Consider the following 22,528-nt stretch of genomic DNA (forward strand, 5'->3'; position numbering starts at 1 on the left):
ATGAACCCAACAACAAAAAATATACAGAACACTGCCCTCATCACACACACACACACACACACACACACACACACACGCACATGTATGGGATCCCACAAGCACACTCCACACAACTACAATATTTGAAACACAAAATCCAGACAATCATTGCTCCAACTGCACAGTCCCACATACAGAACATGGCACAAGGACCTTGTGAAGACTATCAGGAAACCATCTCCGAGAAGCATCATTGCAGTGTGAGGCGGGAGGCTCAACCTTAGCAGGCGTCCCCGCAGAGGCTCTGCCTCCCTCACATCACATGAGGCTTGGGCTTTTATACTGACCAAAATGCACACTCATTCCGACACAGGTGGCCAGCCTATGTTGGAAGAAGTTGCCAGCAATATCTATAAAGGTTTGCAAGGGTTGATAGAAACATGGACATACTTACATTTACTAACTTCTAGTACATGAGTATCACAGAGACTGTATCAAAGGAGTTGTATATGGGGTCCCAACTCCACGGTGTGACACATTCTGCCCAATATCCCTGATAAGAGCATACAAGAGACCTTCCCATCTCGGGTGGGAAGCACACACACCACGGGGAACTGTGCAATACATCCACATCCCCCACCCATCTCGCTTCTTCCTTTACAGCTGCCCATTTATCACGAGGATCTGGGAGATATAAAGCAGGCTTCTTTTCCGGATGAATAAGCTCCAGGTCAAAAGCACCATCCAGGTCAGCATCAGCATTATCAGGCGTCAGAATCTCAGGATCAGCAACAGCAAACTGATGAACGTGCACAGGCTCCTTGTTGGGGTCAACAGTACCTGGGTCAAAAGGATCGTCTTCATCCCTGTTCTCAGTCTTCGCAGCCATAGCAGCAACCGGCGGAGATTCGGGGAGGGGGGCAGGGGGGGCGCGCTGGTCCCCATGATCTCATTTTTTTACTTTAACATCTCTAGAACAGTTCTCCAAATGACTAACAAACTTTTCACAACATCATTGCCTTTTGTGGCTGCATTCCACAGTTTAACTCCTGCCCCATTCCACAAAGAGATCTCAAGTCCAGTAGACTCATCAATCTCTGGGTAATGAGTCTTTGACCATTCTAACATTAAGTCTGTCTCTTTAAAGGTTGCTCCCTTCACCTTAAGGACTGAAAACATCCATAAATCAGAGGCTTCTTCCTTAGCAATTTTCTCCCAAGTCTCGAGATTAAAAGCTTTGCCGACTCTCACAATTAATTCCTTCTCCTTACTCCAGAGCAACAATCTTTTTAGCATAGCTTCATCATAGTCTGTCCCTCTCACAGAGAGTATATGTTGGAAGAGCTTCAGCATTACTTCTTCTTCATCCTTAAGCTCCCTTCCAACCGTCCGGCTGCTCAACTTATTTGCACTGCACAGTGTCTTCCGGGCTCACAAGGCTCTGATCCGAGGATTCCCTCCTCCGAGGCTTCTGCCGCCCAATCTTGGTCCAGCCAGATCGATTCCAGCCGATTTCTTCACGGCCCAGCGATTCACACCCTCTTCCATTTCAATGTGAACTTATAGAGGGTCCCTGTTCAGGTGCCATTTGCCGCGGAATGGACTCAGTCAGAGACCAATATGATCAGACAAAAAGCCATTTATTGCAAGGCATTAACTCCTTATATGCTGTTGCTTACACACACCTACAGTAATTTGGCATATCAAGATTGGATACTTGTCTTGAAGACCCTTAGTGACTAACATATAATTGGTTAAGCACAGGTGTGAGAACTCAACCTCGAAAGCTTGCCAACAGTCCACAGTTCTCATCACTCAGTGAATTCCAGCTTCTTCTTGCTTGCTTAAGTTTCCTCGGGCCTCCCATGGCCTTGCTGTATCTTTCAGAGTTATTCAGAGTTCATGTACCAAATATCCATTCTCCTGTGAGAACACTGTCTCCACATATCATGAGTTTAATTTATTAGTATTTTTTATTTACTTGATGAAGGGCAGGGGGAGGGGAATCTTTCTGCAGTATTCTGGAACCTGTAGCTGAAACATTTTACACTTCCAGGCACATACTGGCATCAAAGAAACATAAAGTATCAGCTAACTTTTTCTCATGCAACTGCTCCACAAAATACTATTTTCTGGACTCAACCTATACAAATTTTACTTTTTCTGTAGCTTAAAAGTGTATTTTGTTTCCATGATTAGGACATCACTGGCTATATGATGCAAACTACAGAATGCATCTATACAATTTCCACTTAATAAGGCACAGCTCTGGTAATCTACTACAATTACGTTATCTTAAGCAGCCGCACAGTTAGATACCATATGTCTTCTTCACAATGGCAACAGTTTTCTCATCCATTGGTGGCTTCCTCTGGCTGCCGGGCTGTAAGAATTTTTTGATTGTTGGAATGTTGCTTGTTCTTCCTTTAAAAGCCTGTAAAAAGCAGCAGTAAATCCAATGAGAGTGAGGAAATTGTAATTCCATCCCTGATAGCTTAAAAATCAGGGAACTTGGACTTTTACTTCTCAGACATGGTTATTAAACACAAAAAGGTAGTAGCCCTTACAGCCAGCTCAGCACTCAGCATTTTCCTTTGGGAAAAATAATAAAGGGCAAAAATACACCTACAACATACTAGTCGCCTTCAAAAATGCAGGTGCGAGTATTCTGATCTGCAGCGCTGGTGCTACAAAGTTTACCTTAGTTTCCCAAATGGGGATGTGAAAAAAACAATATTCAAGAGTTAAGATTCATTCACAGTGCAAAGCACCACAAAACACAAAATATATGAAACTTAACAGCTCTTGTATATAATTTCTTGAGAACATAATTTTGCTAGCAAAAAGGACAGGAACTGCAGACACAAAAGGCTGCAGATTTCCCCTCCCGATGCTCACTGCTGTGTTTGAAGGCATGGAAGGAGCAGTTACAGGACCAAACTGGTAGTATTAGTAAGTGAATTCCTGCCAGCTGAGAGCAGCTCAGGGAAACCAAGCTGGAGAAAGGAGAGCCCATAGGAGGCAACACAGTGTGCCTGTGGTCAGATTACTGTTGTCAAGAGAAATAGACAGAGAACTATCAGTAACATGGTACAGTGGTTCAAAAGATTTAAACATCAATTAGCTTCTAAAACTGGACAGTGAAATTTGTCATATTCCAGATTGAGACTCGATGATTACTAACCTGTAGCAGGGGAAATGCAGACAGTATACCAGGCTTACATTCTTCTACCATTAAAATGGCTTCCAGCAGATTGATGTCTGCCCAGCTTAATTTGTTGCCAACAAGATAATCCTGGCCATGGTCTTTTAAGACCTTCAAAATACAAACAAGTTTAAAAAGTCTACAGGAGGTAACAATTTTGTCAAGATATTCATCACAGATGGATTTCTACAAAAACACGCGAGAGCAAATCCGTGCAAGAACCTATACCCTCAGAAAGTGATAGATATTCTCACAACAAAAGCTTAAATCAGAACTCATGTTTCAGTGTGTGTGGTCCTGTTACTTACTCTAACCTACTGCAGCAGGTAGCTGTAACAAATCCAGTACTAGAAGAAGACTTAATTCACCCAAAAGAAACAGGACTAAAGTACCTGGAAGAGGTAGCCAGGAGAGTTTACCTGTAGGATATTTCAATTTAATTTTTTTTTAAGTCAAGTGAATTCCCATCTGTTTGAACAAATCTGAGTTTGATGATTATAGTTTGAAATAGGTCAGGAGTGAAAGAACAGCCTTTCCACCCTTCGCCCTGCATGGAAGGACTCTTTCACGGCAAACTACTGATGCAAGAATCACAGCGTGCCAAAGCCACCAACTGCTGTAACAAACAAGTTGTGGTGAACATTACATGAACAAGAGAAGGAAACATGTCTGTGCCTATGCTACTCTAATGCTACACTTAAACTTAACTATCAAATGCTTGCTAAAACTAGAACATCAGTATGTAACTTTGGAAGCCAATTCTTTCTCCAGTCCTGATTTTCCCTAGTAAAATCTGACAATTTTACTACTTACACCTCCATGCTCAATACTGACTCCATCATACAGTTCCAGAGCTACACTGTCACCTTCCCATCTGAAATGGAGGTGTGTGGTGACAGGGGAATGGAGTCAGGGGGAACCTGTTCCCCACTTTACTGCCTTTGTGGACTACTGGTGTTTTAGCACTTACCTTTTCATAAACAGGAAAGTATCTGGTTGTAGCTCGTTCAATGATTAAGGCAAGATTCTTTCCTTTCGTGTCAGCTGGTTGAAAAGGGAGATACATAATCATGTCCATCAGGTCTTTTGTTCCCTCCACATACATATCAATCCTGAAAACAAAAATATTTCATATTTCTCATTTTACCATTTTGTTTTTATTGTTTTCCTGAAAGACAGTGCTGAAGCAATCACCAAGTAGAATGCTTATTAGTGAACGTAACAGAAGACACTTGTTTGCTTTCTTGTTCTTCCACTTGGATTCCAGGTCCATTTGTTTGTCAAAGCACAGATCTCTACAAACAGGCTCACAGTTTGTGCAACAAGCAAGGTATATGTCAGAGCTTGCAACTGAGGTATTTCAAGTGAAGTTCACACTGTTCCTTGTTGACAATCTGTTCATCTGTGTCATGGGACAAAAGACCACGTATATAAGCCACACTAGAGAAAAAAGATAAAAACCAGCTCTGAGGTCTAATCATGGAAGGATCCCAGTTACCAACTGCCAGTTCAGACATGTCAGTCCATAATAATCCCCAGAGTCTCTGGTGTTGCACCTCCACTGTTGCAGAAGAAGCCCTTTACAGTAAGTGGCAGTCAGGTTAGGCAGTCTTTCATTACTGTTGTTTGGTTTACAAAATAAGGATTTTTGCTTTTGCATTAGCCCTTTAATTATCATAATGGAAAATAGCCACAACTTACAAAGCAAAGTAATACTAGGAAACTACTGGTTTAACTTTCAGTAGCTTAAGCCACTGAACATGTCATTTTTAAGATCAGATTGAAGGATTCTTCACATTTAAAAAAAAGGAAATTAGAACAATTAAAGACACTTCATTTTTTGCAGGCAGCTGTGGGTTTTTTCTACTGTTTTCTCAGTTAAAGAGGAAAAAAATACCCCAAACCACCTAAGGTAATTAGCCTTTATTGTTGTATAAAGGTCTTGCAGTTGCCCAGGAACTTAATGCACTTCTGGTCTCTGTGAAATCAAATGAGCCTGAAGGCAACTGCGACATTCTCACCATGTTGACAATTAACAATCATTTTTCAATCACAAAGTTCATTTACCCAGTCCCTGGATCTGAGGAGGCAAAGCACGAGCAGATGTACAGGCATCTTTACATGCAGGTATTTCAAAGCAATATTCTTCTCACAAATATTAAAAATTATGGCACAGTATTAGCAAGGTTAGTATGCACTGTTACTCTACCAGGCTCTCTCCTTCAGGTCTTTTCCATAGAGGTTGTACTTCCCAGCTATGTAGCTGGCAATGGCTCTTGTTTGCACCATCTTCATCCCATCGATCTCCACCATGGGCACTTGCTGAAATAGCAGGTATCCATCTTGGGAAGACAAGGAAGCAAACTATTCACTACTATGCTGAATCTGAGAGAGACACAGTAATACATCAAGACATTTCCAATTCTGAGGCATGAATGCATCCGCAAGCAAACAGGTCTCCCATCTCTTCTTTTTACAGGTTACATTGTACTGGAGAAGTTACACAAATATCACCTGTTATACCTCTGTTACCTTTGTTATATTGGTGTGAGTTTATGCTTAGGGTACCATTTATAGACTCACCATTGCGTAATTTTTCTAGGTCTTCCTTCTTTTCTATGAATTGTTCCTCAAACTGAAAAACAATGATAAAAAACAACAGTATGTCACAAAAAAACATGGAAAAGTGGAAGGAAGTCTGGAAGATAAATACATCTCTCCACACTCTTCCCCATACTTGTCATGACTGCATTGACCCCTACTCCTTCATCTCTCTTCCAGCAAATAATCCAGGATGATAAGTGTCCCCAAGCCCATAGCAATGTACAATGCTTTACACTTCACAAACGCTCCCTGGTTATGAAGACCAGTCTACTTGCCTGCACAAGCAATTAATAGAGAACAAATCATTCACTTAAAAGCAGCTGATACAACAGGAAATACTGATATTTCTTAATAAGTTATGCCTGTTACACACCATTTATGTCCCTCTTTACACCTCCTGGCATATTTATTTTCTTTTTAATGAGGGCAAGATCTTTGTTTCCTCAGCAATTGTTCTCTGCAGCTTCTCTGTCTCCAGTGTTCACAAATGAAAACCATTAATATACCCCCCCCCCTTTTATTTCCAACAGAGTATAAAGAGTTTCTGAGAAAACATTTTGAAAGCAGCATATTTAAACAAAAACTGAATGTAGAAATTAGGACTCCTTAGGATGGTTTTCCCCTGATGTGAATATGGGTATCTCCCTACTGCCTTCAGGGCAGCTCTGCTGATTTATCTGATGACTTGGGTCCTAACCAAAGGAATGACAAGCACTTTGGAGATAATGTTCTAAAGGTTTTCATGTGGTAGCCATGGTCTTTCAGTACAGAATAATCATGAGACACAGGGAAGTAATGAACATTCAAAAAAAAGAGATACACAGCTGTGGTGTGCAGCAACAGTTTAAGATCTCAGCTTAAAGTACATTTCAAAAACTATACTTAACAAATATCTTTGTATGTTAAAACCCTTTTACTGTGCAACTAATTAGTCATGAAATACATTAAATACAACAGAAGAGAGCGTATCACCGACTCTAAGCATTCTGCATCACAATATGTGATGAGTGTAACTCTAAACACAGATGTAATTGGGAATCCTTTCCAAAGGGTATATTTAAATCACAGATTAATCTGATCACTTTATAAAAAAGGTACACACCTCAACACCAGCTGCTGCTAACAGCCATCGGATTGACTCCATCCTCCCCCTTGCATTGGAATAGTGCAGCTTGGGCTTCCCTGCCATGATCTCAGACTTCTTTTTTCCTGACAAATTCAAGAGAAAGATCTTATAGAGAAGGAAATATTTTTTAAATAAGCATTTTAAATCTTCCACTCCAAACTACTCAATACAGTTGGATGAAAGTCAGGGTAAAAGGGCAATCAAGGCCTTTATACTTGATGCAACCAAGTTTCCTGTGGGTTAGTGTAGAAAAAGACGGAGTACACATACCAGAACATGCAACAATTCAAAAGAGAATGAGAGAATGTAATAAGCACCTAAATTCATATGTATATGTTTAAATTATACACATATCTTTAAAAATACAAACATAGCTGCAAGAGCTCTACAGCCAAAGCAGAACTGCAATGTAATCCTGAATAAACACTTTTTTGCCTTGTACTGATACAGTCTCTTCAGTAGGTGCTTGGTTTTGTCAGAGCACTCACGGCATACCGGTCTTGAAAATGTGCCGTGTCACATGAATCGCTTCACCAGAACATCAACCCAGAGGCAACAGCGTTACTTTCCCCTTTCTCATGATGACAGTTCAGAGTTCTGTGCTCCTGTGCCTGTACAAATATGCACTTATAACGGCAATATATATTCCAGAATATATTTCACCAGGCCTACTGACTTCCATATGTACCTAGCTCTGTTTTGACCACTAGCCAAATCACAATATATGCATTAGAGATAACCTGCACTGTCTTAACACCCATTCCAATTTCACGAACAACAGTTAAACTGTAACAGGGATTTATATCCTCTTTGCCCTAAAAACATAGCTTTCCAATCAAATCCAAACAAATGGGTCAATGCCCCCAGCAGCAGGGAACTGAAGTCAGCGCACCAGATGATGGCACTGGGATGAAACACTTTGCTCTTTCAAATTTCACTTATCAATGCAGTCACATGCCATAGTATGAACTCAGCAGCTGACGCGAGCTTGCCCGGTGCTGGAAACAAAGCTAGCACTGTACTCTTATTACTAACGGATCCCAGGAGAATGAAGCAGGTTTAACAGAAGACAGTGTGACAGAGTGATTCATCACTAAGCAAAGGTTTCATCTGTGTACAGGCAGGCTTATTTATTCTTGGATAGACTTCACAGTTTGTAATTTAGCCATAAAGTGGAAACTTTGGCCATAATTCCAGTCAATGAAGAGGACCAAACAGGACAACAGTGAAAGGGGAGACCGCATCCATGGCCTTCTCCACTTAAGTCGCTTGTGTAGGGTTGTATCTTCAATAGGCCCTATAGCAAACGGCCATTGTTCTACTCAGGGCTGGACTCACAGAAGAAACCTGGTGCCCCCATCCAAAAAAACGGGTCTGCAAAACCCCTGCCGCACATCCACCTAGCCCTGGCAATGCCTGTATCCCAGACACCTCAGTCTCTTGCAACAAAGTTCCCCTGACACATAAATATGTGCTCAATAATAAAGACTTGATTATGTCTTGATGCTTTTGACTTGGCATCTAGTCTACAGCTGCTGGATGTCTGCATAGATTCCTGTCTACCCCAAGAGCAACAGGGTGCATAGATAAGGCATTTAGAGAACCACCGCATCACAACCACCTTTACCAGGCCCCACATACAGAAGAGCATCACCTACACTCCATTTCTAGTTCCCGTGTGTCTGAGTTATATTATACCAAGTGAAAGTGCTCTCAATCTTTCATACTTGAAGAAAACCTTCATTCCCTGGTGCTCAGCAAGTAGATGCCAGCCTCAACTCCACTCCAGTGAGAGAAGTGCATCGGGGCACTCACAGACTGGACAAGCACTCTAACCTTCAGCACATGGGATCAAGGCTGGGAAACAACCTACAGTTACAGACTAGCGTAAGCAGAAAGAGCAAACTTCCCTAACCTCTCTCCAAAGCAGAGGTAGAGCTGATAAAAATCAGCCCAGACAGAGCGCTGCTGGCCCATGTCACCTCAGTGCTCCACTGCAATCACCTGCGGAAGCCAAAGTGCAGAGCAAGGGTCAGTGGGAAAAAGCCCAGGTACCAACATAACCTGCACTTGTTCATCACAGTTCCTTGTGGGGATTGGCCAAGGGTTGAGGCTTTCTGTGCTGGCAGGAAAAAGTTTACATTTTTCTGGAACTGTACTGCTTCAGGACTGACCTTGCGGCTTAGACTGAACACTCACACACCGTTGCAAAGTACTTTGGCCACTCTGTTCCTGCTCCGCAACAACTATCTCTTTGTAGAGCGGTGAGTCATGAAAGAGTGGTAATGTTGGTAAATTGCCTTTCTTGAATAGCAATAATTGACCTGAAAACAAATCACAAACTTTCTCGATGTGCTAGTGCATCGGGATCTTCCCTGGACCTCCACCAGGGCAGTGACAGCTACTGCTGCAATCTGTTGTTTTAAAAATCAGCCTGTTTTGTCCAAAACAATTCAGGCAGCAGCCCTCCAGGAAGAAACAAGTGAATCTAACAGCAATCCCATAATCTGCTACAAGACCTTAACCTTGCTTCCTAATTGGATGTGGATCCCAAAGCAGTTCTCTGCTTTGTTCCTCACACACCCCTCACACAGGGCTGCTCAAGCACAAGGACCTCCCAGCACAGGCCCCATGCACACCCACAAAGCGCCCCCACGCACACCCTCCCTGCCCTGCCTGGGTCCCTGCAGCAGCTCACCCTGAACTACAAACCGCTCTGACACGAGCCTTGCCTTTCGTCCTCCCGGCAAAGGGCACCGGCTAGCCGCCCTCCGCCCCGCACGGTGGCCTGGAGAAAGCTGGCAGCCATGCCCAATGCAGCCCAGCCCGACCCTCCGTACCCAGCCGGACAAGCACCGCGCACCCGCCGGTGTCCCCTCCTGCTGGCGGCGGGACACCGCTCTAGCCGGGAACCCGCCGCCATAGAGCCTCGCGTCGCAGCACACCTCACACCCTCTCCCGGGCCGGTACCGGTCCCCCTCCACCCCCCTCACTCCAGCCTACCGGTCAAGCCACGAAACTCCCCAGGACCGCCACCCGTACCCTGCGCACAGACCGCACCACCGGCAGAGCGAGCTGCCCAGACAGACCCGCAGGGACCGTCCTCTCCGCCTCGCCGCCCCTCCCCTCCGCGATCGCACTGGCCGGCCGACCTCCTGCCCGCCCTCGCTCTCAGCCGTGGCGTGTGAGCCGCACGGGGCTAGCGGGGCCTGGCTTTCCGCCGGTAAACAGCGTCCCTGAGCCCTGCGAGCGCGGCTGGGGAAAGAAGAGTTGCCGCGGCCTTGTCCTGAAGTCTTGCGAAGCCACTCTTCGCAGAGGGCCGGGTCCGAGGTCGGCCGCATGCCACGGCTGCGCCCCAGAGGGACACGGCCCCTGGCGCAGATGGAAGGCTCCGATGGCCCGAGGCGGCAGTGGGGTTCCCAGAGGTGGCGTGGCCGGAGGAGAGGCCTAGGCCGCAGTCCTTGCGTGAGGACACCCCACTGCCCGTGTGCTAGGGGCTCTGGCTCTGCGAGGCCGAAGGCTGGGTCTATTCGCAGGCTCCCAAAGGCTTGGCTGTGCAGGGGAGCTCGCAGAGAGCCGGCAGCCACGGCTAAGCTTCCCAGCTCGGGTTTCTGACTGCTCAGCAGCTGGGTGCACTGCCTGAGGTGGGATGGAAAGGGCTCTTGTAGCAACTCGGGTGCGTGCTCTGCTGCAGGAAAACTGTGTGTTTTTCCATTCCTGATGGTAAAAACTGGTTCCACACAGTGCATTTAGTATAAAGAAACTACCTGGGTTAGCAAGAGTTTCAGTGTGCCGAGTTTGCTCAGCATAAAACTGCCAGTATCAGAGTGCTGGTTGGGTTTAGGGCACTGGCTGTTGCATTTACAAACTTGGTTGATTTGGTGTTTAAATAACATGCATATTTATGTATATTATTATTCGTAATATTACCAAGTTTCTGTTATCTCACTAGCAGAGTTTAAGTGATTCTAATTCAGCTTACATTTAACTGAGTTGTATATATTCACGTAAGCCAACATGAAGTCCTATGTCTCAAGGTCTTACTAACCTCTGACACCTTTTGACTCTTCCTTCCTGAAACAGTAAATTCTACAGTTGACAATTAGTGACAAGTATTCATTCCACAGTCAAGTTTGTGAAGTGCTTTTAGCTGCTACAATAGCCCTTTTGGTAAAAGAAATATTGGTGAACCTACAGTACATGGGTTTAAATGCCTGCTGACAGAACAGTTCTGCAATATGACCTTTGGCCCAGTATACTCCTAGTTCAGAGGAAAGCTGAATCCAAATCTGTCATCCCCATCAAACCAGAGCCTGCAGATTTCTCCCAGCATTTCGCAGAATAAACGTATCACCACCCAGTGTTAGGGCTAAGCTGTTTTCATTTTCCAGCAGCTCTTGGGAATGCCAGAAAGACAAAACCAGAGAGCTCTTGGGCATATAAGTAACAGCAAGAAGTCATTGAACAAACTGCTTTTGTGTGTCAATTGTAAGACTTTATTTCTGTATTTTCTCAAGTAATTTAAGACATCCTGTGTTGTGCAGAGCCCCCCCCCGCCCCCCCCCCCCCCGCCCCCCCCCCCCCCCCCCCCCAGTGCAGTGAGCTATTTCCTTTGCTGATATGCTTGTGTAGATTTAATTTGGAAGTATTTGCAGAGGGCTAAAAACAGTCTTGTAGTTAAGGAAAGAGATCACAAACCAGTTCACCATTTTCATTATTTTCACCATTTCAGCAAACACAAAGACTACGAAATAAGAGTTTCTGTGGGTTAAGGTTGCCGCTCAGTGGAATATTTTCATTATTTTTGGTAAATCTTTCTCTTGTAGTGGTGGTTTCCTTTGGCTGCCAGGCTGCAGGAATTTCTTTATTGTGGGAATATTGCTTATTCTTGCTTTAAAACTCTACAAAATGAAACAAAGACAGCACTATGCTTAAGAACAATGGTAGCTGTCAGATACTAAGATGTTATCAATGCCATAAAAGTAACATTATGGGTCCATCATGCAGAAGAATCTGTATGCTTTGTCCTGTTATTCATTTGTGGCTGCACTGGCAGCAATAACCACCAGTATTTGAGGACAGATAAAAGTAGTTAGGATACTTTATTTTTTCTGTCACTTCTGCACTCACCCACCCACTCTCCTATATTTCTCAGCCAGTTTAAATCAGTGGTGCTCCCTTGATTCATTGTCTGTTAGAACTGTCCATCAGTTACCTGCAAGAGAGGAAACTTGGCAAGGATATCAGGCTTGCACTCTTCTGCCATTAAAAGGCTTTCAAGTAACTGCACATCTGCCCTGCTAAACTGATTGCCCACAAGAAAGTCCTGTTCATGGTCTTTCAAAACCTAAAACCAGAGAACCAGAAATGATTATTTTTTTCCCTTTCTGTAACTTACTTTATCTTCAGAGCAAGGTCATACACTGCATAGAGTTATCCTTAAAGAAGGGAAGGATGGAGAAAAAGCAGGAAGTGTTAATTTGAATCTGTAGTTCAAATGAACAACTTGACCACACTGTCATCCTAGGCATAATTTCTCAGCCCTTGCTCTTCTGCATTTCTTTCTGCCAGATCAGTTGTACCCTTCTTGCCTTCACTTCTGTAGCTCCTGTAGTCAGCACTCCTGTGTTGAAGGCTTTGTGGGATATAACCATATAACTGTCACTGGGAATGCCTGTACAAGATTTACAAGACGCTTAAGTTCAGCCCAGGGCATAGAGTATCGTGGACTCTTTAAAATTATGGGCGGATGCCTTCTCACCTGTTTCCTCTTTAATTAGAGGAATCCAGGAGATCTGTCTATATAACCTGTGCCTCAGGGTCTTGACACCAGGCTAATGCATCCTCCCTTTTGTTACAGAAGGAGCTATAATGCTTTTACACAGCACGAATGGTAGAAGGGGTTCTGCATTTCAGGAGGAAGCTTTATGTAAAAGCTGATGCTATAGTGTCTTTTGTCTGAAACAACACACAGACTGCAACATGGACATCTGGGGAGCTCAGTGTGTCCTGGGATTTTGCAGCTTTGCATCTCTCTCCTAGATTTGTAGTGCCTGCTGTCCCCTATGTAGTGTCTTATCTCCATCGTCATCCCAGTCCCACCAAACCATAGCATTTATATGTTAGTGGTAATTTTTCTTCTCTGTTTTCCCCAGTAAAAAGTGTTTGTGTAGATCCAGGATAGAGCTTCAGGAAAACAGTATTAATTAAGCTACTACATCTTTGCCACATACCTTCTCGAAGACTGGGAAGTATCTGTTTGTGGCCTTGTCCACAAGATTAGCAAAATGTTGTTGCTTTTTATCCGCTGGCTGGAAAGTATACATCATCAGTAACTCATTCAAATCTATTATTGCTTCCACATACATATCAATTCTGAAAAGAATAAATCCATTTGGTTAAGTCAAACACAGTAGGTTGAAATAGCACAATAGCTACTGCCATAACCCCACGGAGATGTTGGGAACTCTTTGCCTCTTCTATCCAGTATGCTTAGCTTGTAGCAGTTCTCCCTGGGGTGCAGTAGCTTCTGGACAGGAGAGCATGGGTGAAAGAAAAGTGCAAAGTGCCTACAAAAAACTAGAAGACTGCACTCCTTTAATTTTTGACTAGGAGTGATACTTCTCTGTATTAAGATTGCATTAAGGATGGTGTCATCCAAATGTGTTAAAATCTAGTCAGACATGGTGGCAAGTTAAACAATGGGTCCATACAGATCCTAACAAATATCTTAACATGTTTACCAATGCTAATTAACTTGAAGCATTTAAAAATAATTCAGGTCAAACCATGTGGCCTAGAAGCCCTGTCATTTAATAATCAATTAGTAATTCTAACTCTTAATTCCTGATTATTAGACAAGGCTTTTGTTTCCTTTGAAGACATTTCCCTGAATTTGATGTGGTGAAAATACCTGTTGCTGCCAACTGCGGGAGAAAATGAAAAGCTGCCTTATAAGACAGTCTGCGCTCCTGACTGCTTTCTTCTGTTAGCTCTATTGACCTTTGTTCTTCATGAACTCCCTTGCACTGTGTTGCCCAGCTAATGTAGCTGGTTATTACTGTTGTAATACAACTGTACCTGCAGTCACAGTTAAAACATGCTACATGGGAAGCTGCTATATCACCCTGAATCTAACTATGAGCTGGGATATCTTGTGTTAACACAGAGCAGTAGTATTAACTGTAGCCTAACAGGAAAATATGGTACTATTACTGTACAGGGCTCTCTCCTTCAGGTCCTTCCCATAGAGGTTGTACTTTGCTGCTATGTAGTTGCCAATGGCTCTTGACTGCACCATCTTCATTCCATCAATCTCCACCATTGGCACTTGCTGAAACAGCAGGGATCCATCTAGTGAAAAGGGGACAAGACAAAGAGACATTCAGTATTTGAATGAGAACTGTTAGTGTGTGTTTGGCAAAGGAAACACACGTATATTTTTTTAATGTAGAATCATGGGATCATTTAGGTTGGAAAAGACCCTGAAGATCATCAAGTCCAACCATTAACTCAGTACTGTCAAGTCCACTGCTAAACTCGTGAGAGATCAAAAACCTGTTCATCATTTTCATCATTTTCACTGTTAATTTCATCAGCAAACACAAAGACTATGAAATAAGAGTTTCTGTGGGTTAAGGTTGCTGCTCAGTGGACTTACAGAAGTAAGACTTCTTCGGTGTTCTATTACCTGTATATAGTATTACCTAATTATTAAAAAATGAAGGAAACTTACCCTTCTGTAACTTTGTCAGATCATCCTTTGTTTCCAGAAAACATTCTTCAAACTGCAGGAAGTAAAGAAAAAATGTGTTATCACTGCATATTTTAGCTTCTGCTTTGCATGAGACAAAAAGCTGTGTTTTGGGGAATTTTATTTTTTCAAAATAAATCAGATTTGGAAGTTATATCTTCAAAAATCTGTTTTGCCATTGTCACAGCCTCTCCTCTTCCCTCTCAGATGTGATTCATATTTCTGTGCAGGTGAGATTTTGGCTAAAGCTGATGTGACTGAAAGGCACAAAACCCTATCTACTGAGCAAACAGTAACTGTTCCACTTCTGATGTCAGTGCTGAGAGAAAGGAAGGTAGGTAAATTCACACTGAAGCAGCACAACTGTGCTGGCAAAAGGAGAGGCAAAGAGAAGAGATCGAGTATCCTATGTAGCTTTCCGGCATACTGCCCAGTACTGTGACAGAAACTCACAGCTCTTAAAACACACAGATCCCCCACACTACCACAGATATTCCATAGAACTTTTTTTTTATGCTATTTTGGACATTGGGATTTAACTGGGGGTCTTCAAAATGGAAAGTGCTCAACTCCTGTGATCAAAAGATGAGAGACCAAGTTCTGCTGCTGTCGTTTTGGGTTTTTGCTTTCACTGGCTACTGGGGAGAGGCATTTATGGTGCTACCAGTGTGCCTGGCACATGGTACTTGGAACTGAAATGGGAACTTGGCCGCCTGTTTAGGGTAAGCTAGTCATTGTTGGCTTGGTCAGCAAAACACTAAATGCAGAGCCTGAAAGTGCCGGTCAGTCACATTTTGTATAAGGAACAGTGAAAATACGTATGTCAGATGCTCTTATTATAAAACACAGGACAAACCTCAACCCCAGCTGCGGCTAGTAGCCACCGTATTGATTCCATTCGGCCTCGTCCATTGATGTAGTGCAGCTTGGGCTTCCCAGACATGCTTCCACTGATCTCCTACTGTCTGGAATAAAATAAGCTTTGCAAAACAAAGATTTAGAATGTGGGTTTTGAGGGTCTAACAAGTTCTCAAGCATTGTTCAAAGTTGTCTTGTTTGAAACCAATAATTTATCGTCCAAGACTCTCATCACATTAGAAGAGGAGGTAAAAGACTATACTGAGGGACTGCATTGTATCATTTAGCCTTAGAATGTCTTTTACATGTGCAGGTTAGTTAAGCAAAACCGTACTGGAAGCAATTGACCCATGTCAGAGAACAAGCAAATCAAAACCCATTTGCATCCCAAACTGTTTTGCTCTGACCAAAAAACACAGAGCATGTGAGATACACTGCTCTCTTTATTTTGGCATAATCTCTAGATAGATTACTGTGTAATCAGACACACAACATGAGCTCCCCTATTGCTGTGCTTTCTTCAGCAGCCATTATGCTCTATTATAAGGTAACAGGCCTTCCTGTTACCCCCACTGTAAGCATTCAGTTTCATTTACAACATTCCCCACTGCTCCCGTTTCTTTAGGCAAGCATCTGAAGACATAAAATTTAATTTCGTGTAAGGTAATATTAGATTTCCCTTTACCACAGGCAGAGCCAACATGCACTACCTGCTTGGACAGTTCCAATTCTGCTGGAATTTAAAGCAAGAACAGTTTGTAGAGAGGCTGTCATGCCCCCAGAGTCAGTGCATGCATATCAGCAGCATACATGTAGACAGTGCTTAGTTTGTACTAGCTTCATGGTTATTAGCATCATGTCAACAATAAAACTAAAGCATTAACAGTAGCAAAAAGAAAATAGCTAAAACCCCACCATATTCCCCTTGTAAATAACGTATTTTCTGTGAAATAGGAAGAAGGTGAGAGGAATCTCTCCACTTTTGAGATCTACATTTATCTTAAATCTGTACACCTAGGAAGCAGTTGATCAATAATTTAACATAACCACTCACATAACCATGTTAGTAAAGTACAGACAAGTAATCAATAAAACCCATTCACTGACTCAGTTTCAATTACACCAATTGCTTACTCCTATGCAAAAAAGCTTACCTTGTACACAGTAGAGCTCACTCTGAGCTCTCAGCAGCTTTGCCTTGAGATTATATAGTTCTGTAGCCCCTCCTACAAAGGGAATCGCAAACAGTTCTCTTTGGGAGACTCCTATTTCTTAAACAAATGAAAACAATTATGTCTGTTTAGTCACTTCTCACCTATAGGAAATAAATTCCTGACTCATGCTGACAACGTGCAAATGTGAAATTCATGAGAGTCATGGTTATTTGGAACTTCTGTGCCAGCAGAAAACTGTTGCTTCCTATTTTCATTGTTTGACAACCTGCTCCTTCAAATAACCAGAAGAGCTGAAAAGCTCCCCTGATTTAAAAAATGCTGAGATAGCAATAAACAATTGATTTTAATATTTTGTAGTTTGGGTTTTTTTTACTTTTAATAGATTGCAGTTTTATAAAAGTCACATCAACTAATTCAGCTTGAGTCCTACATAAGGTTCCTTCCTTAGTGAAGCAGGATATTCCTTCAGGATATTTTTATTCTGTATTTCATTCCTGGACACAGAAGTGTTTTTTCTGTGTTCTCAAAAATGTTTCCATGGATCTGACTAGGTGAAAATGTACCAGAGACAACGGTAGGGGACAGTGAATGAAAAGCAGTGTCAGAAGACAAACTGCCCTCTGCACTGCTGACTGATTTCTTCAGATAACTGTATCAACCTTTGATCTTCATTAACTCACTTGCATCATGCTGCTTATCTAATCTGGCTTGTCAATACTGTTGTAGGTATCACTTGTAGGCAAGGTCAACATGCTGTGTAAAATTCTGCTGAATCAGCCTGGATGTAACTGTGAGCTAATATATTCTTCTTGTATTACACAGGGAGGTTGTATGAATTGTAGTCTACCAAACACAAATCTAGTTGTTGCAATACAGGGGGGTTCTCCTTCAGGTCCTTCCTGTGGGATGTGCTTTGCTGCTCTGTAGCTGAAAATGATCCTTATCCCATCAGTCTCCACCACCAATGTCTTTTAGACCAATGTGTTCCATGCTTGACAATAAAATAGCTTAATTATTTAGAGCTAGAACCACAGGACAAGGCATCAAAATGGTCCCCAAATGGGACACTTTGTACCCTATACATGAAGGGAGTCAGGCTGCACAGAAGGGGGCTCTTCACTCACTGACAGCACATGCTAAAGCCTCCACCTTCTGGTCTGGGGTGTTATTTCTCTCTGTCCGCTTCTTCCATTCAGCCTGAAAGCCTGCAGTGGGACTCAGTCACAGAGTGACACAGAGGCATCCACACCGCTGTGCATATTCCAGAGTGTTTGCTGGCCTCTGGCTGCTGCTGCAGAGAGCAGGGCTCTCTAGCTTGTCCCTTAGGACATCACCCAATCCCCCCAGAGGTGTCACAGAGAGCCCCAGGCGGCTGTGCTAAGCGCAGCAGAAGCTCTCTCCTGGTTTCCCTATGGAGACACGAGCTGCCCACGTTTTGTTTTCTGCTAATATCCAACCAGAAGCAATTTGTTCACATTTTACAACAAAGCAGAACTCTGCATAAGGAAGTTTTATTTGCTTGCTTGAGAAGTAACTGCACTCCCTTGAGGCTTCTGGGAATACTGACTTTTGCTGTTAGCACAGGGGTTTTTTAAGAGTAAAAGGTCAGACTATTCTGCTGGAAAAAGTGTTTCCAGCACTGTTGGACAGATGTGACTTATGACCCAGAATCTAGATAACATGGGAGATTGAAGCCTTCCTTGCCTATACACGTGCACCGAGGTGTGTCTGGTAGTGTTTCCAGATCTGCTTAGTCATGTAACGCAGATACAAAGAAAATTGCAGGGAGGATGACATGTCTACAGTGTTTTTCCTCTAAATTTTGTTTAAATTTCTGAAAGTGGACAAACCTAGCAACAGAAAACACAGCTAGGCATTTTGTAAATATGCATTGAAGCTATAGTGTTTCACATACATTAAGCTGTCAAAAGGTTTTTTTGTTACTGTTCACAAATACAAACTCACTGTTAGATGACTTGGCTGGATTAACCGTTTGTAGGCCTGGCCATGATAAGCTTTAAGAGATAACCCAGATCTAGTGACTACTCCTACAAGGAATTGACATCCACTGTGTCAGAAGACTGCAAGGGAAGAAAACATGAATTCAAGCATGAAAGTTAATCAGAGTGTAGAGAAACTGGGAAAACTCATCTCACCTAACTTTGTAGACACCTATGTCCAGTCTACCTCTCTAGTCTCCTTTAAGTAGTTCAAAGCTCAAGTCTAAATTCAAGAGAAATCCCTCACCATGCACTTGAACTACAGCTGATATGCAAACCACTCCAAAGGATGCTATCTAAACTGAGGCAGTTAAAAGTTTAGATGAAGGCATCTGGTCTCCTAAGAACATCTAGGTTCAGATTGGCCATCCAGGAGTTAAAACTAGGGCAAATGCCAAAGTTGGCCTAATGACTTAGAAGAGAATATTCACCCCAGCTGCAGCCATTGCCTACCAGCTTGTTTCCATTTAGCCTCTTCCTTTAAAACAGTAAGGTACAAGTTTTGGGTTTGGGTTTTTTGTTTCTTTCAGATATGATACTGGTTTCTTGACAAAGGATTAAAAAATGTTTTGTGAACTTTCCCCTACATAAAACATATCAAAGTTTTGTTAATTTAGGTTGGAACTGTGTTCAAAGTTATGAGCCAATATCTAAACTGTACTTGCAGAGGCACTGGGTGCACACACAAACTGTTGTGCCTTTACTGTATTAGCAGGGGAAACAGGGACTGTAGCTAATGGCTATTCCCTATTATCTCTGTGGCTAATGAGACCTGTTGGGATATACTCCATCCTGCCTTGCAGAAATAAATGTGCAGCTCCAGTGTTCCATATGATTTAAAACAGAAGTCCCATTTGTTGTTGTTTTTGCAAACTGGCACTGTCTGTATTCAGCACACACTTTATTTTCCATGAAACATTCCTGCACACTGAAATACGCCCTCCAAACCCAGCAGGAGAAGTGCTCAATGTAACCGGCTTAGAGACCTAGGAATATGTTTACAAAAGATAGCCTTGCAAAGGGAATAGAGAAATTGAAAGGAAACTTTCTTTTCTCCAGTGACCCACATGCTGACTTAAGTGTTGGTTTCAAGTATGTGAAGGCCACTAGGTGCTTTCCTAAACATTTTGAAGAGCAAACAGGTCACCTAGAAGCTGGCAGGTGTTCTCAGTGCTACTGAGCATGAACAGGGTTTTTTTAACAGGATATATTTTTGCCAGCAGTTCCTTACATTTGAATAACAAATGCGAGACCTTGCCTAAGCAAAACCAGAACAACACTGTGATGTTCAGTGGAAACTAGTGACCATCTTTCTTTGGCTAACATCAACTGCTGCCATGTCAATACGAGGCAGACAAAGAGAAGGTTGTGAATGAGGTGTTACCTGCTCACCATTGCTTTTAGAACTAACTTTCCACATAACAGCATGTTAAGCTTTCAGATTTCCTTCTAGTTCTCGCTAGTCAGCCCCCTTTCTCTCTCTCTCTCTCTATCCTGCTTAATTTGTAATCTTAGTTTGTGTCTCTTTGGCAAATTTCAAACCGTCTTGCTCATCTATGATTATCCCGTTTTTCCTCCACACTTCTGGCTCCTGGACCATTCTTCTTCCTGGCTGCAGTTCTCTCTGGATGAAGACAGTATACAAGAGTAAAAGTAGCATGCCATTGACAGGCAGGCAGTATGAGGACTTCCAGAGCATTTCACACCTAAAACCCTTTTCTTTTGCATCTTTTCTTTTTTCAGTTTTCCATCAGGCAGCACAGAAATAATTCTAATATTTATACAAATTAAAGGATTTCTTAGATCACTACTAATAATGATATCAGACTCCTCTCTGAAACCAGTGTTAAGGGATTCATTTCCTCTGCAAGTATCCCTCCAAACCCACTCAAGTAATAACACAATACAGAACAGCATGACTCCACTCTAAGGTCACTCATGGCCTAATATAAAGGTGCATTGACCACTTCAACATATGATCTGCTGATCCTCACTATCCTAGAGTGAAAGGTGCCAGCCACTCAACCCTGCTGAGGTAAGTGACTGGCATCACTTAACTCAGTCCAGCAGTTATGGATGGAATTAACTCTATCCTCTAGCAGTTGTTGGCAATTTAAGAGTGGAAAACCAGTGGGAGATACAACTTGTGTTTTGAAACCCAAGCTGGGCATGGAAAGGAAGACTTACATACCAGGTACCAGAAGTCTGTATTTGTCTGCCCATACCAGTGGGAAATGCAATTTTAACATATTTTTGTACCTCTTAAAGAGTTAAGCTGCAAGTGGGGTATGGTAGCATTTTTCTAGCATCCTTCTTTTCAGATTTACTTGTTTAGCTTGCCTAAAAGTTTGACAACACAAAGGGACATAAGTTTTTTTTCTTAATCCTGGTTACAAAAGTAATCAAATTTTACAGGAAAGCCCTACCTCATACACACATGTGAATGAGTCACATAACAATATTTTCTCCTTCAATTCTACTTATGCTTGAAGAACAAAAGGAACACTTGAATACACAGTTTGCTAGCGCTCACTGTTTGAGTTATGTGTATAAGCACATACCTGCCCTCACACGAACAAAGATGAGTTTCAGTTCTTGCAAGCCAAAAAGCTACACAATTTTATTGGACATAATAGTAAAATAAGTTGCATCAGACAAGAAGCAGAGCATATTTAGTTAAAAAATCCACTTAATCTAGTTGCATTCTAACAAATAAACAATTGCCCTTTTCTAGTCTGCTGTGTGGGAAAGCCATGGGGGAAAGCTGGAGAGGGAGCAATCTGAAGAGGGAGGTCATTCTTTGTTTTGTCCTTACCAGGTTAATTTCTTAATATTTTTTTCCCTATTTCCTTTTTTCTACACTTTTGTCATGGCAATATTAAGCATCAGATTTAGTTACTGGCATCTGCTGGAACAAAGCTTCCTCCTATGCAAATGGTGCTGTGCTACATCAGGCCCTGTCACAAGGCAGTCATTGTCTACTGTAGATATGTAAGCCCTAATATTTTCATTTAAAAAAAAAATGAGTGGAAGCTGAACTTTTGTTGTTATCCTACAGCTGCAGAAATAAACCACGTCTGCCTTACCTCAGCCTGCAAAACAGATTGTACGTTTCTTCCATGATGCTTCATTCTCAAAGATAATATATTTGTAACCTGCAGGTGAAATGCTGGTAAGATTGTGCATGTGGTTTGAAATAATTGATTCATGAAGAAAAATAATCAGTTTTGCAAGGAAAACTTTGCAGAGAGATCTAAAAAAAAAACAATTCATCCACAGGCCTTAACTTAAAGATAGTAACTGACTACATTTGGACCTATTATAGATGCGTGAGCAAATGATGTACCAACTCTTTCACATTAATTCCACTTTCACATTCAAAGCCCATCCTCCTGCTCAGCACGGAGAGGTACCAGCCATGTGGATTGCATGGAGATGTATACTGCTGTAGTAGCAGCTACTAAGGAGATAGCATCTCTGCCCAGACAGATATGCAGTGCCTGTCTTCTTGGAACAGCACGGAAGTGCCTGGTGACACAAAGGTGTCAGGATGCACCACAGAAACATGGGAAGTTTGCCTATGGCATTGGCCATTGTTAACAAGTACGCTCAGGTACTTTGCCTGTAAAATCCAGAAATCTGCTGCAACTTCTAACAGTGACTGCTGGAGGCCTGCTGCTTTTGCTTAGCCCGGAATCAGGAAGAGACAAAGCACCAACAGGGTGGGTGACACAGGGAGGCTGGTGACACAAAGCTGAGCACTTGAGTGGTCTGGGAAAGGAATCATGGCTCAGAGCACCTGCCAAGGGTGAGGCAGGCCAGCACAGA

General features: G+C 42.6%; 2 protein-coding genes across 4 annotated transcripts; both read right to left on the reverse strand.

Moving 5' to 3' along the window:
* Window positions 1–1,838: 1,838 nt before the first annotated feature.
* LOC117435961 (glutathione S-transferase-like) lies at window positions 1,839–10,214 on the reverse strand. 3 transcript variants are annotated; one of them, XM_034061050.1, is made up of 7 exons: window positions 10,067–10,214; window positions 6,891–6,997; window positions 5,768–5,819; window positions 5,394–5,526; window positions 4,155–4,296; window positions 3,164–3,295; window positions 1,839–2,413 (listed from the first exon to the last, which is right to left on the reverse strand). In XM_034061050.1, exons 2-7 carry the CDS (start codon window positions 6,975–6,977, stop codon window positions 2,291–2,293), a joined length of 669 nt encoding a protein of 222 aa, XP_033916941.1. In that variant the 5' UTR covers window positions 6,978–6,997; window positions 10,067–10,214; the 3' UTR covers window positions 1,839–2,290. The 3 variants fall into 3 exon arrangements, with proteins under 3 accessions (XP_033916941.1, XP_033916940.1, XP_033916939.1); XM_034061049.1 differs by having other exon boundaries at window positions 9,957–10,067; XM_034061048.1 differs by lacking the exon at window positions 10,067–10,214 and adding an exon at window positions 9,918–10,035.
* A 1,290-nt stretch (window positions 10,215–11,504) lies between these two features.
* Window positions 11,505–16,836, reverse strand: LOC101870732 (glutathione S-transferase-like). The gene is made up of 7 exons (XM_005153204.3): window positions 16,680–16,836; window positions 15,524–15,647; window positions 14,650–14,701; window positions 14,135–14,267; window positions 13,148–13,289; window positions 12,130–12,261; window positions 11,505–11,815 (listed from the first exon to the last, which is right to left on the reverse strand). Exons 2-7 carry the CDS (start codon window positions 15,608–15,610, stop codon window positions 11,696–11,698), a joined length of 666 nt encoding a protein of 221 aa, XP_005153261.2. The 5' UTR covers window positions 15,611–15,647; window positions 16,680–16,836; the 3' UTR covers window positions 11,505–11,695.
* Between the last annotated feature and the right edge of the window lie 5,692 nt (window positions 16,837–22,528).

This window comes from Melopsittacus undulatus, chromosome 3, assembly GCF_012275295.1.
Source record: "Melopsittacus undulatus isolate bMelUnd1 chromosome 3, bMelUnd1.mat.Z, whole genome shotgun sequence".
Classification (NCBI taxonomy): domain Eukaryota; kingdom Metazoa; phylum Chordata; class Aves; order Psittaciformes; family Psittaculidae; genus Melopsittacus; species Melopsittacus undulatus.

What these genes read in the sequence shown, in the direction of transcription:
- LOC101870732 (XM_005153204.3), bottom strand. Translation starts at nt 15,610, where the DNA reads ATGTCTGGGAAGCCCAAGCTGCACTACATCAATGGACGAGGCCGAATG. An exon ending in TCTGACAAAGTTACAGAAGG is followed by an intron (nt 14,268 to 14,649) that starts GTAAGTTTCCTT and finishes CCTTTTCACTAG; the next exon opens with ATGGATCCCTGCTGTTTCAG. An exon ending in CCAAGTTTCCTCTCTTGCAG is followed by an intron (nt 11,816 to 12,129) that starts GTAACTGATGGA and finishes TTCATTTTGTAG; the next exon opens with AGTTTTAAAGCAAGAATAAG.
- LOC117435961 (XM_034061050.1), bottom strand. Translation starts at nt 6,977, where the DNA reads ATGGCAGGGAAGCCCAAGCTGCACTATTCCAATGCAAGGGGGAGGATG. An exon ending in TAGCAGCAGCTGGTGTTGAG is followed by an intron (nt 5,820 to 6,890) that starts GTGTGTACCTTT and finishes ATTGTTTTTCAG; the next exon opens with TTTGAGGAACAATTCATAGA. An exon ending in GACCTGAAGGAGAGAGCCTG is followed by an intron (nt 4,297 to 5,393) that starts GTAGAGTAACAG and finishes TTTTGTTTTCAG; the next exon opens with GATTGATATGTATGTGGAGG.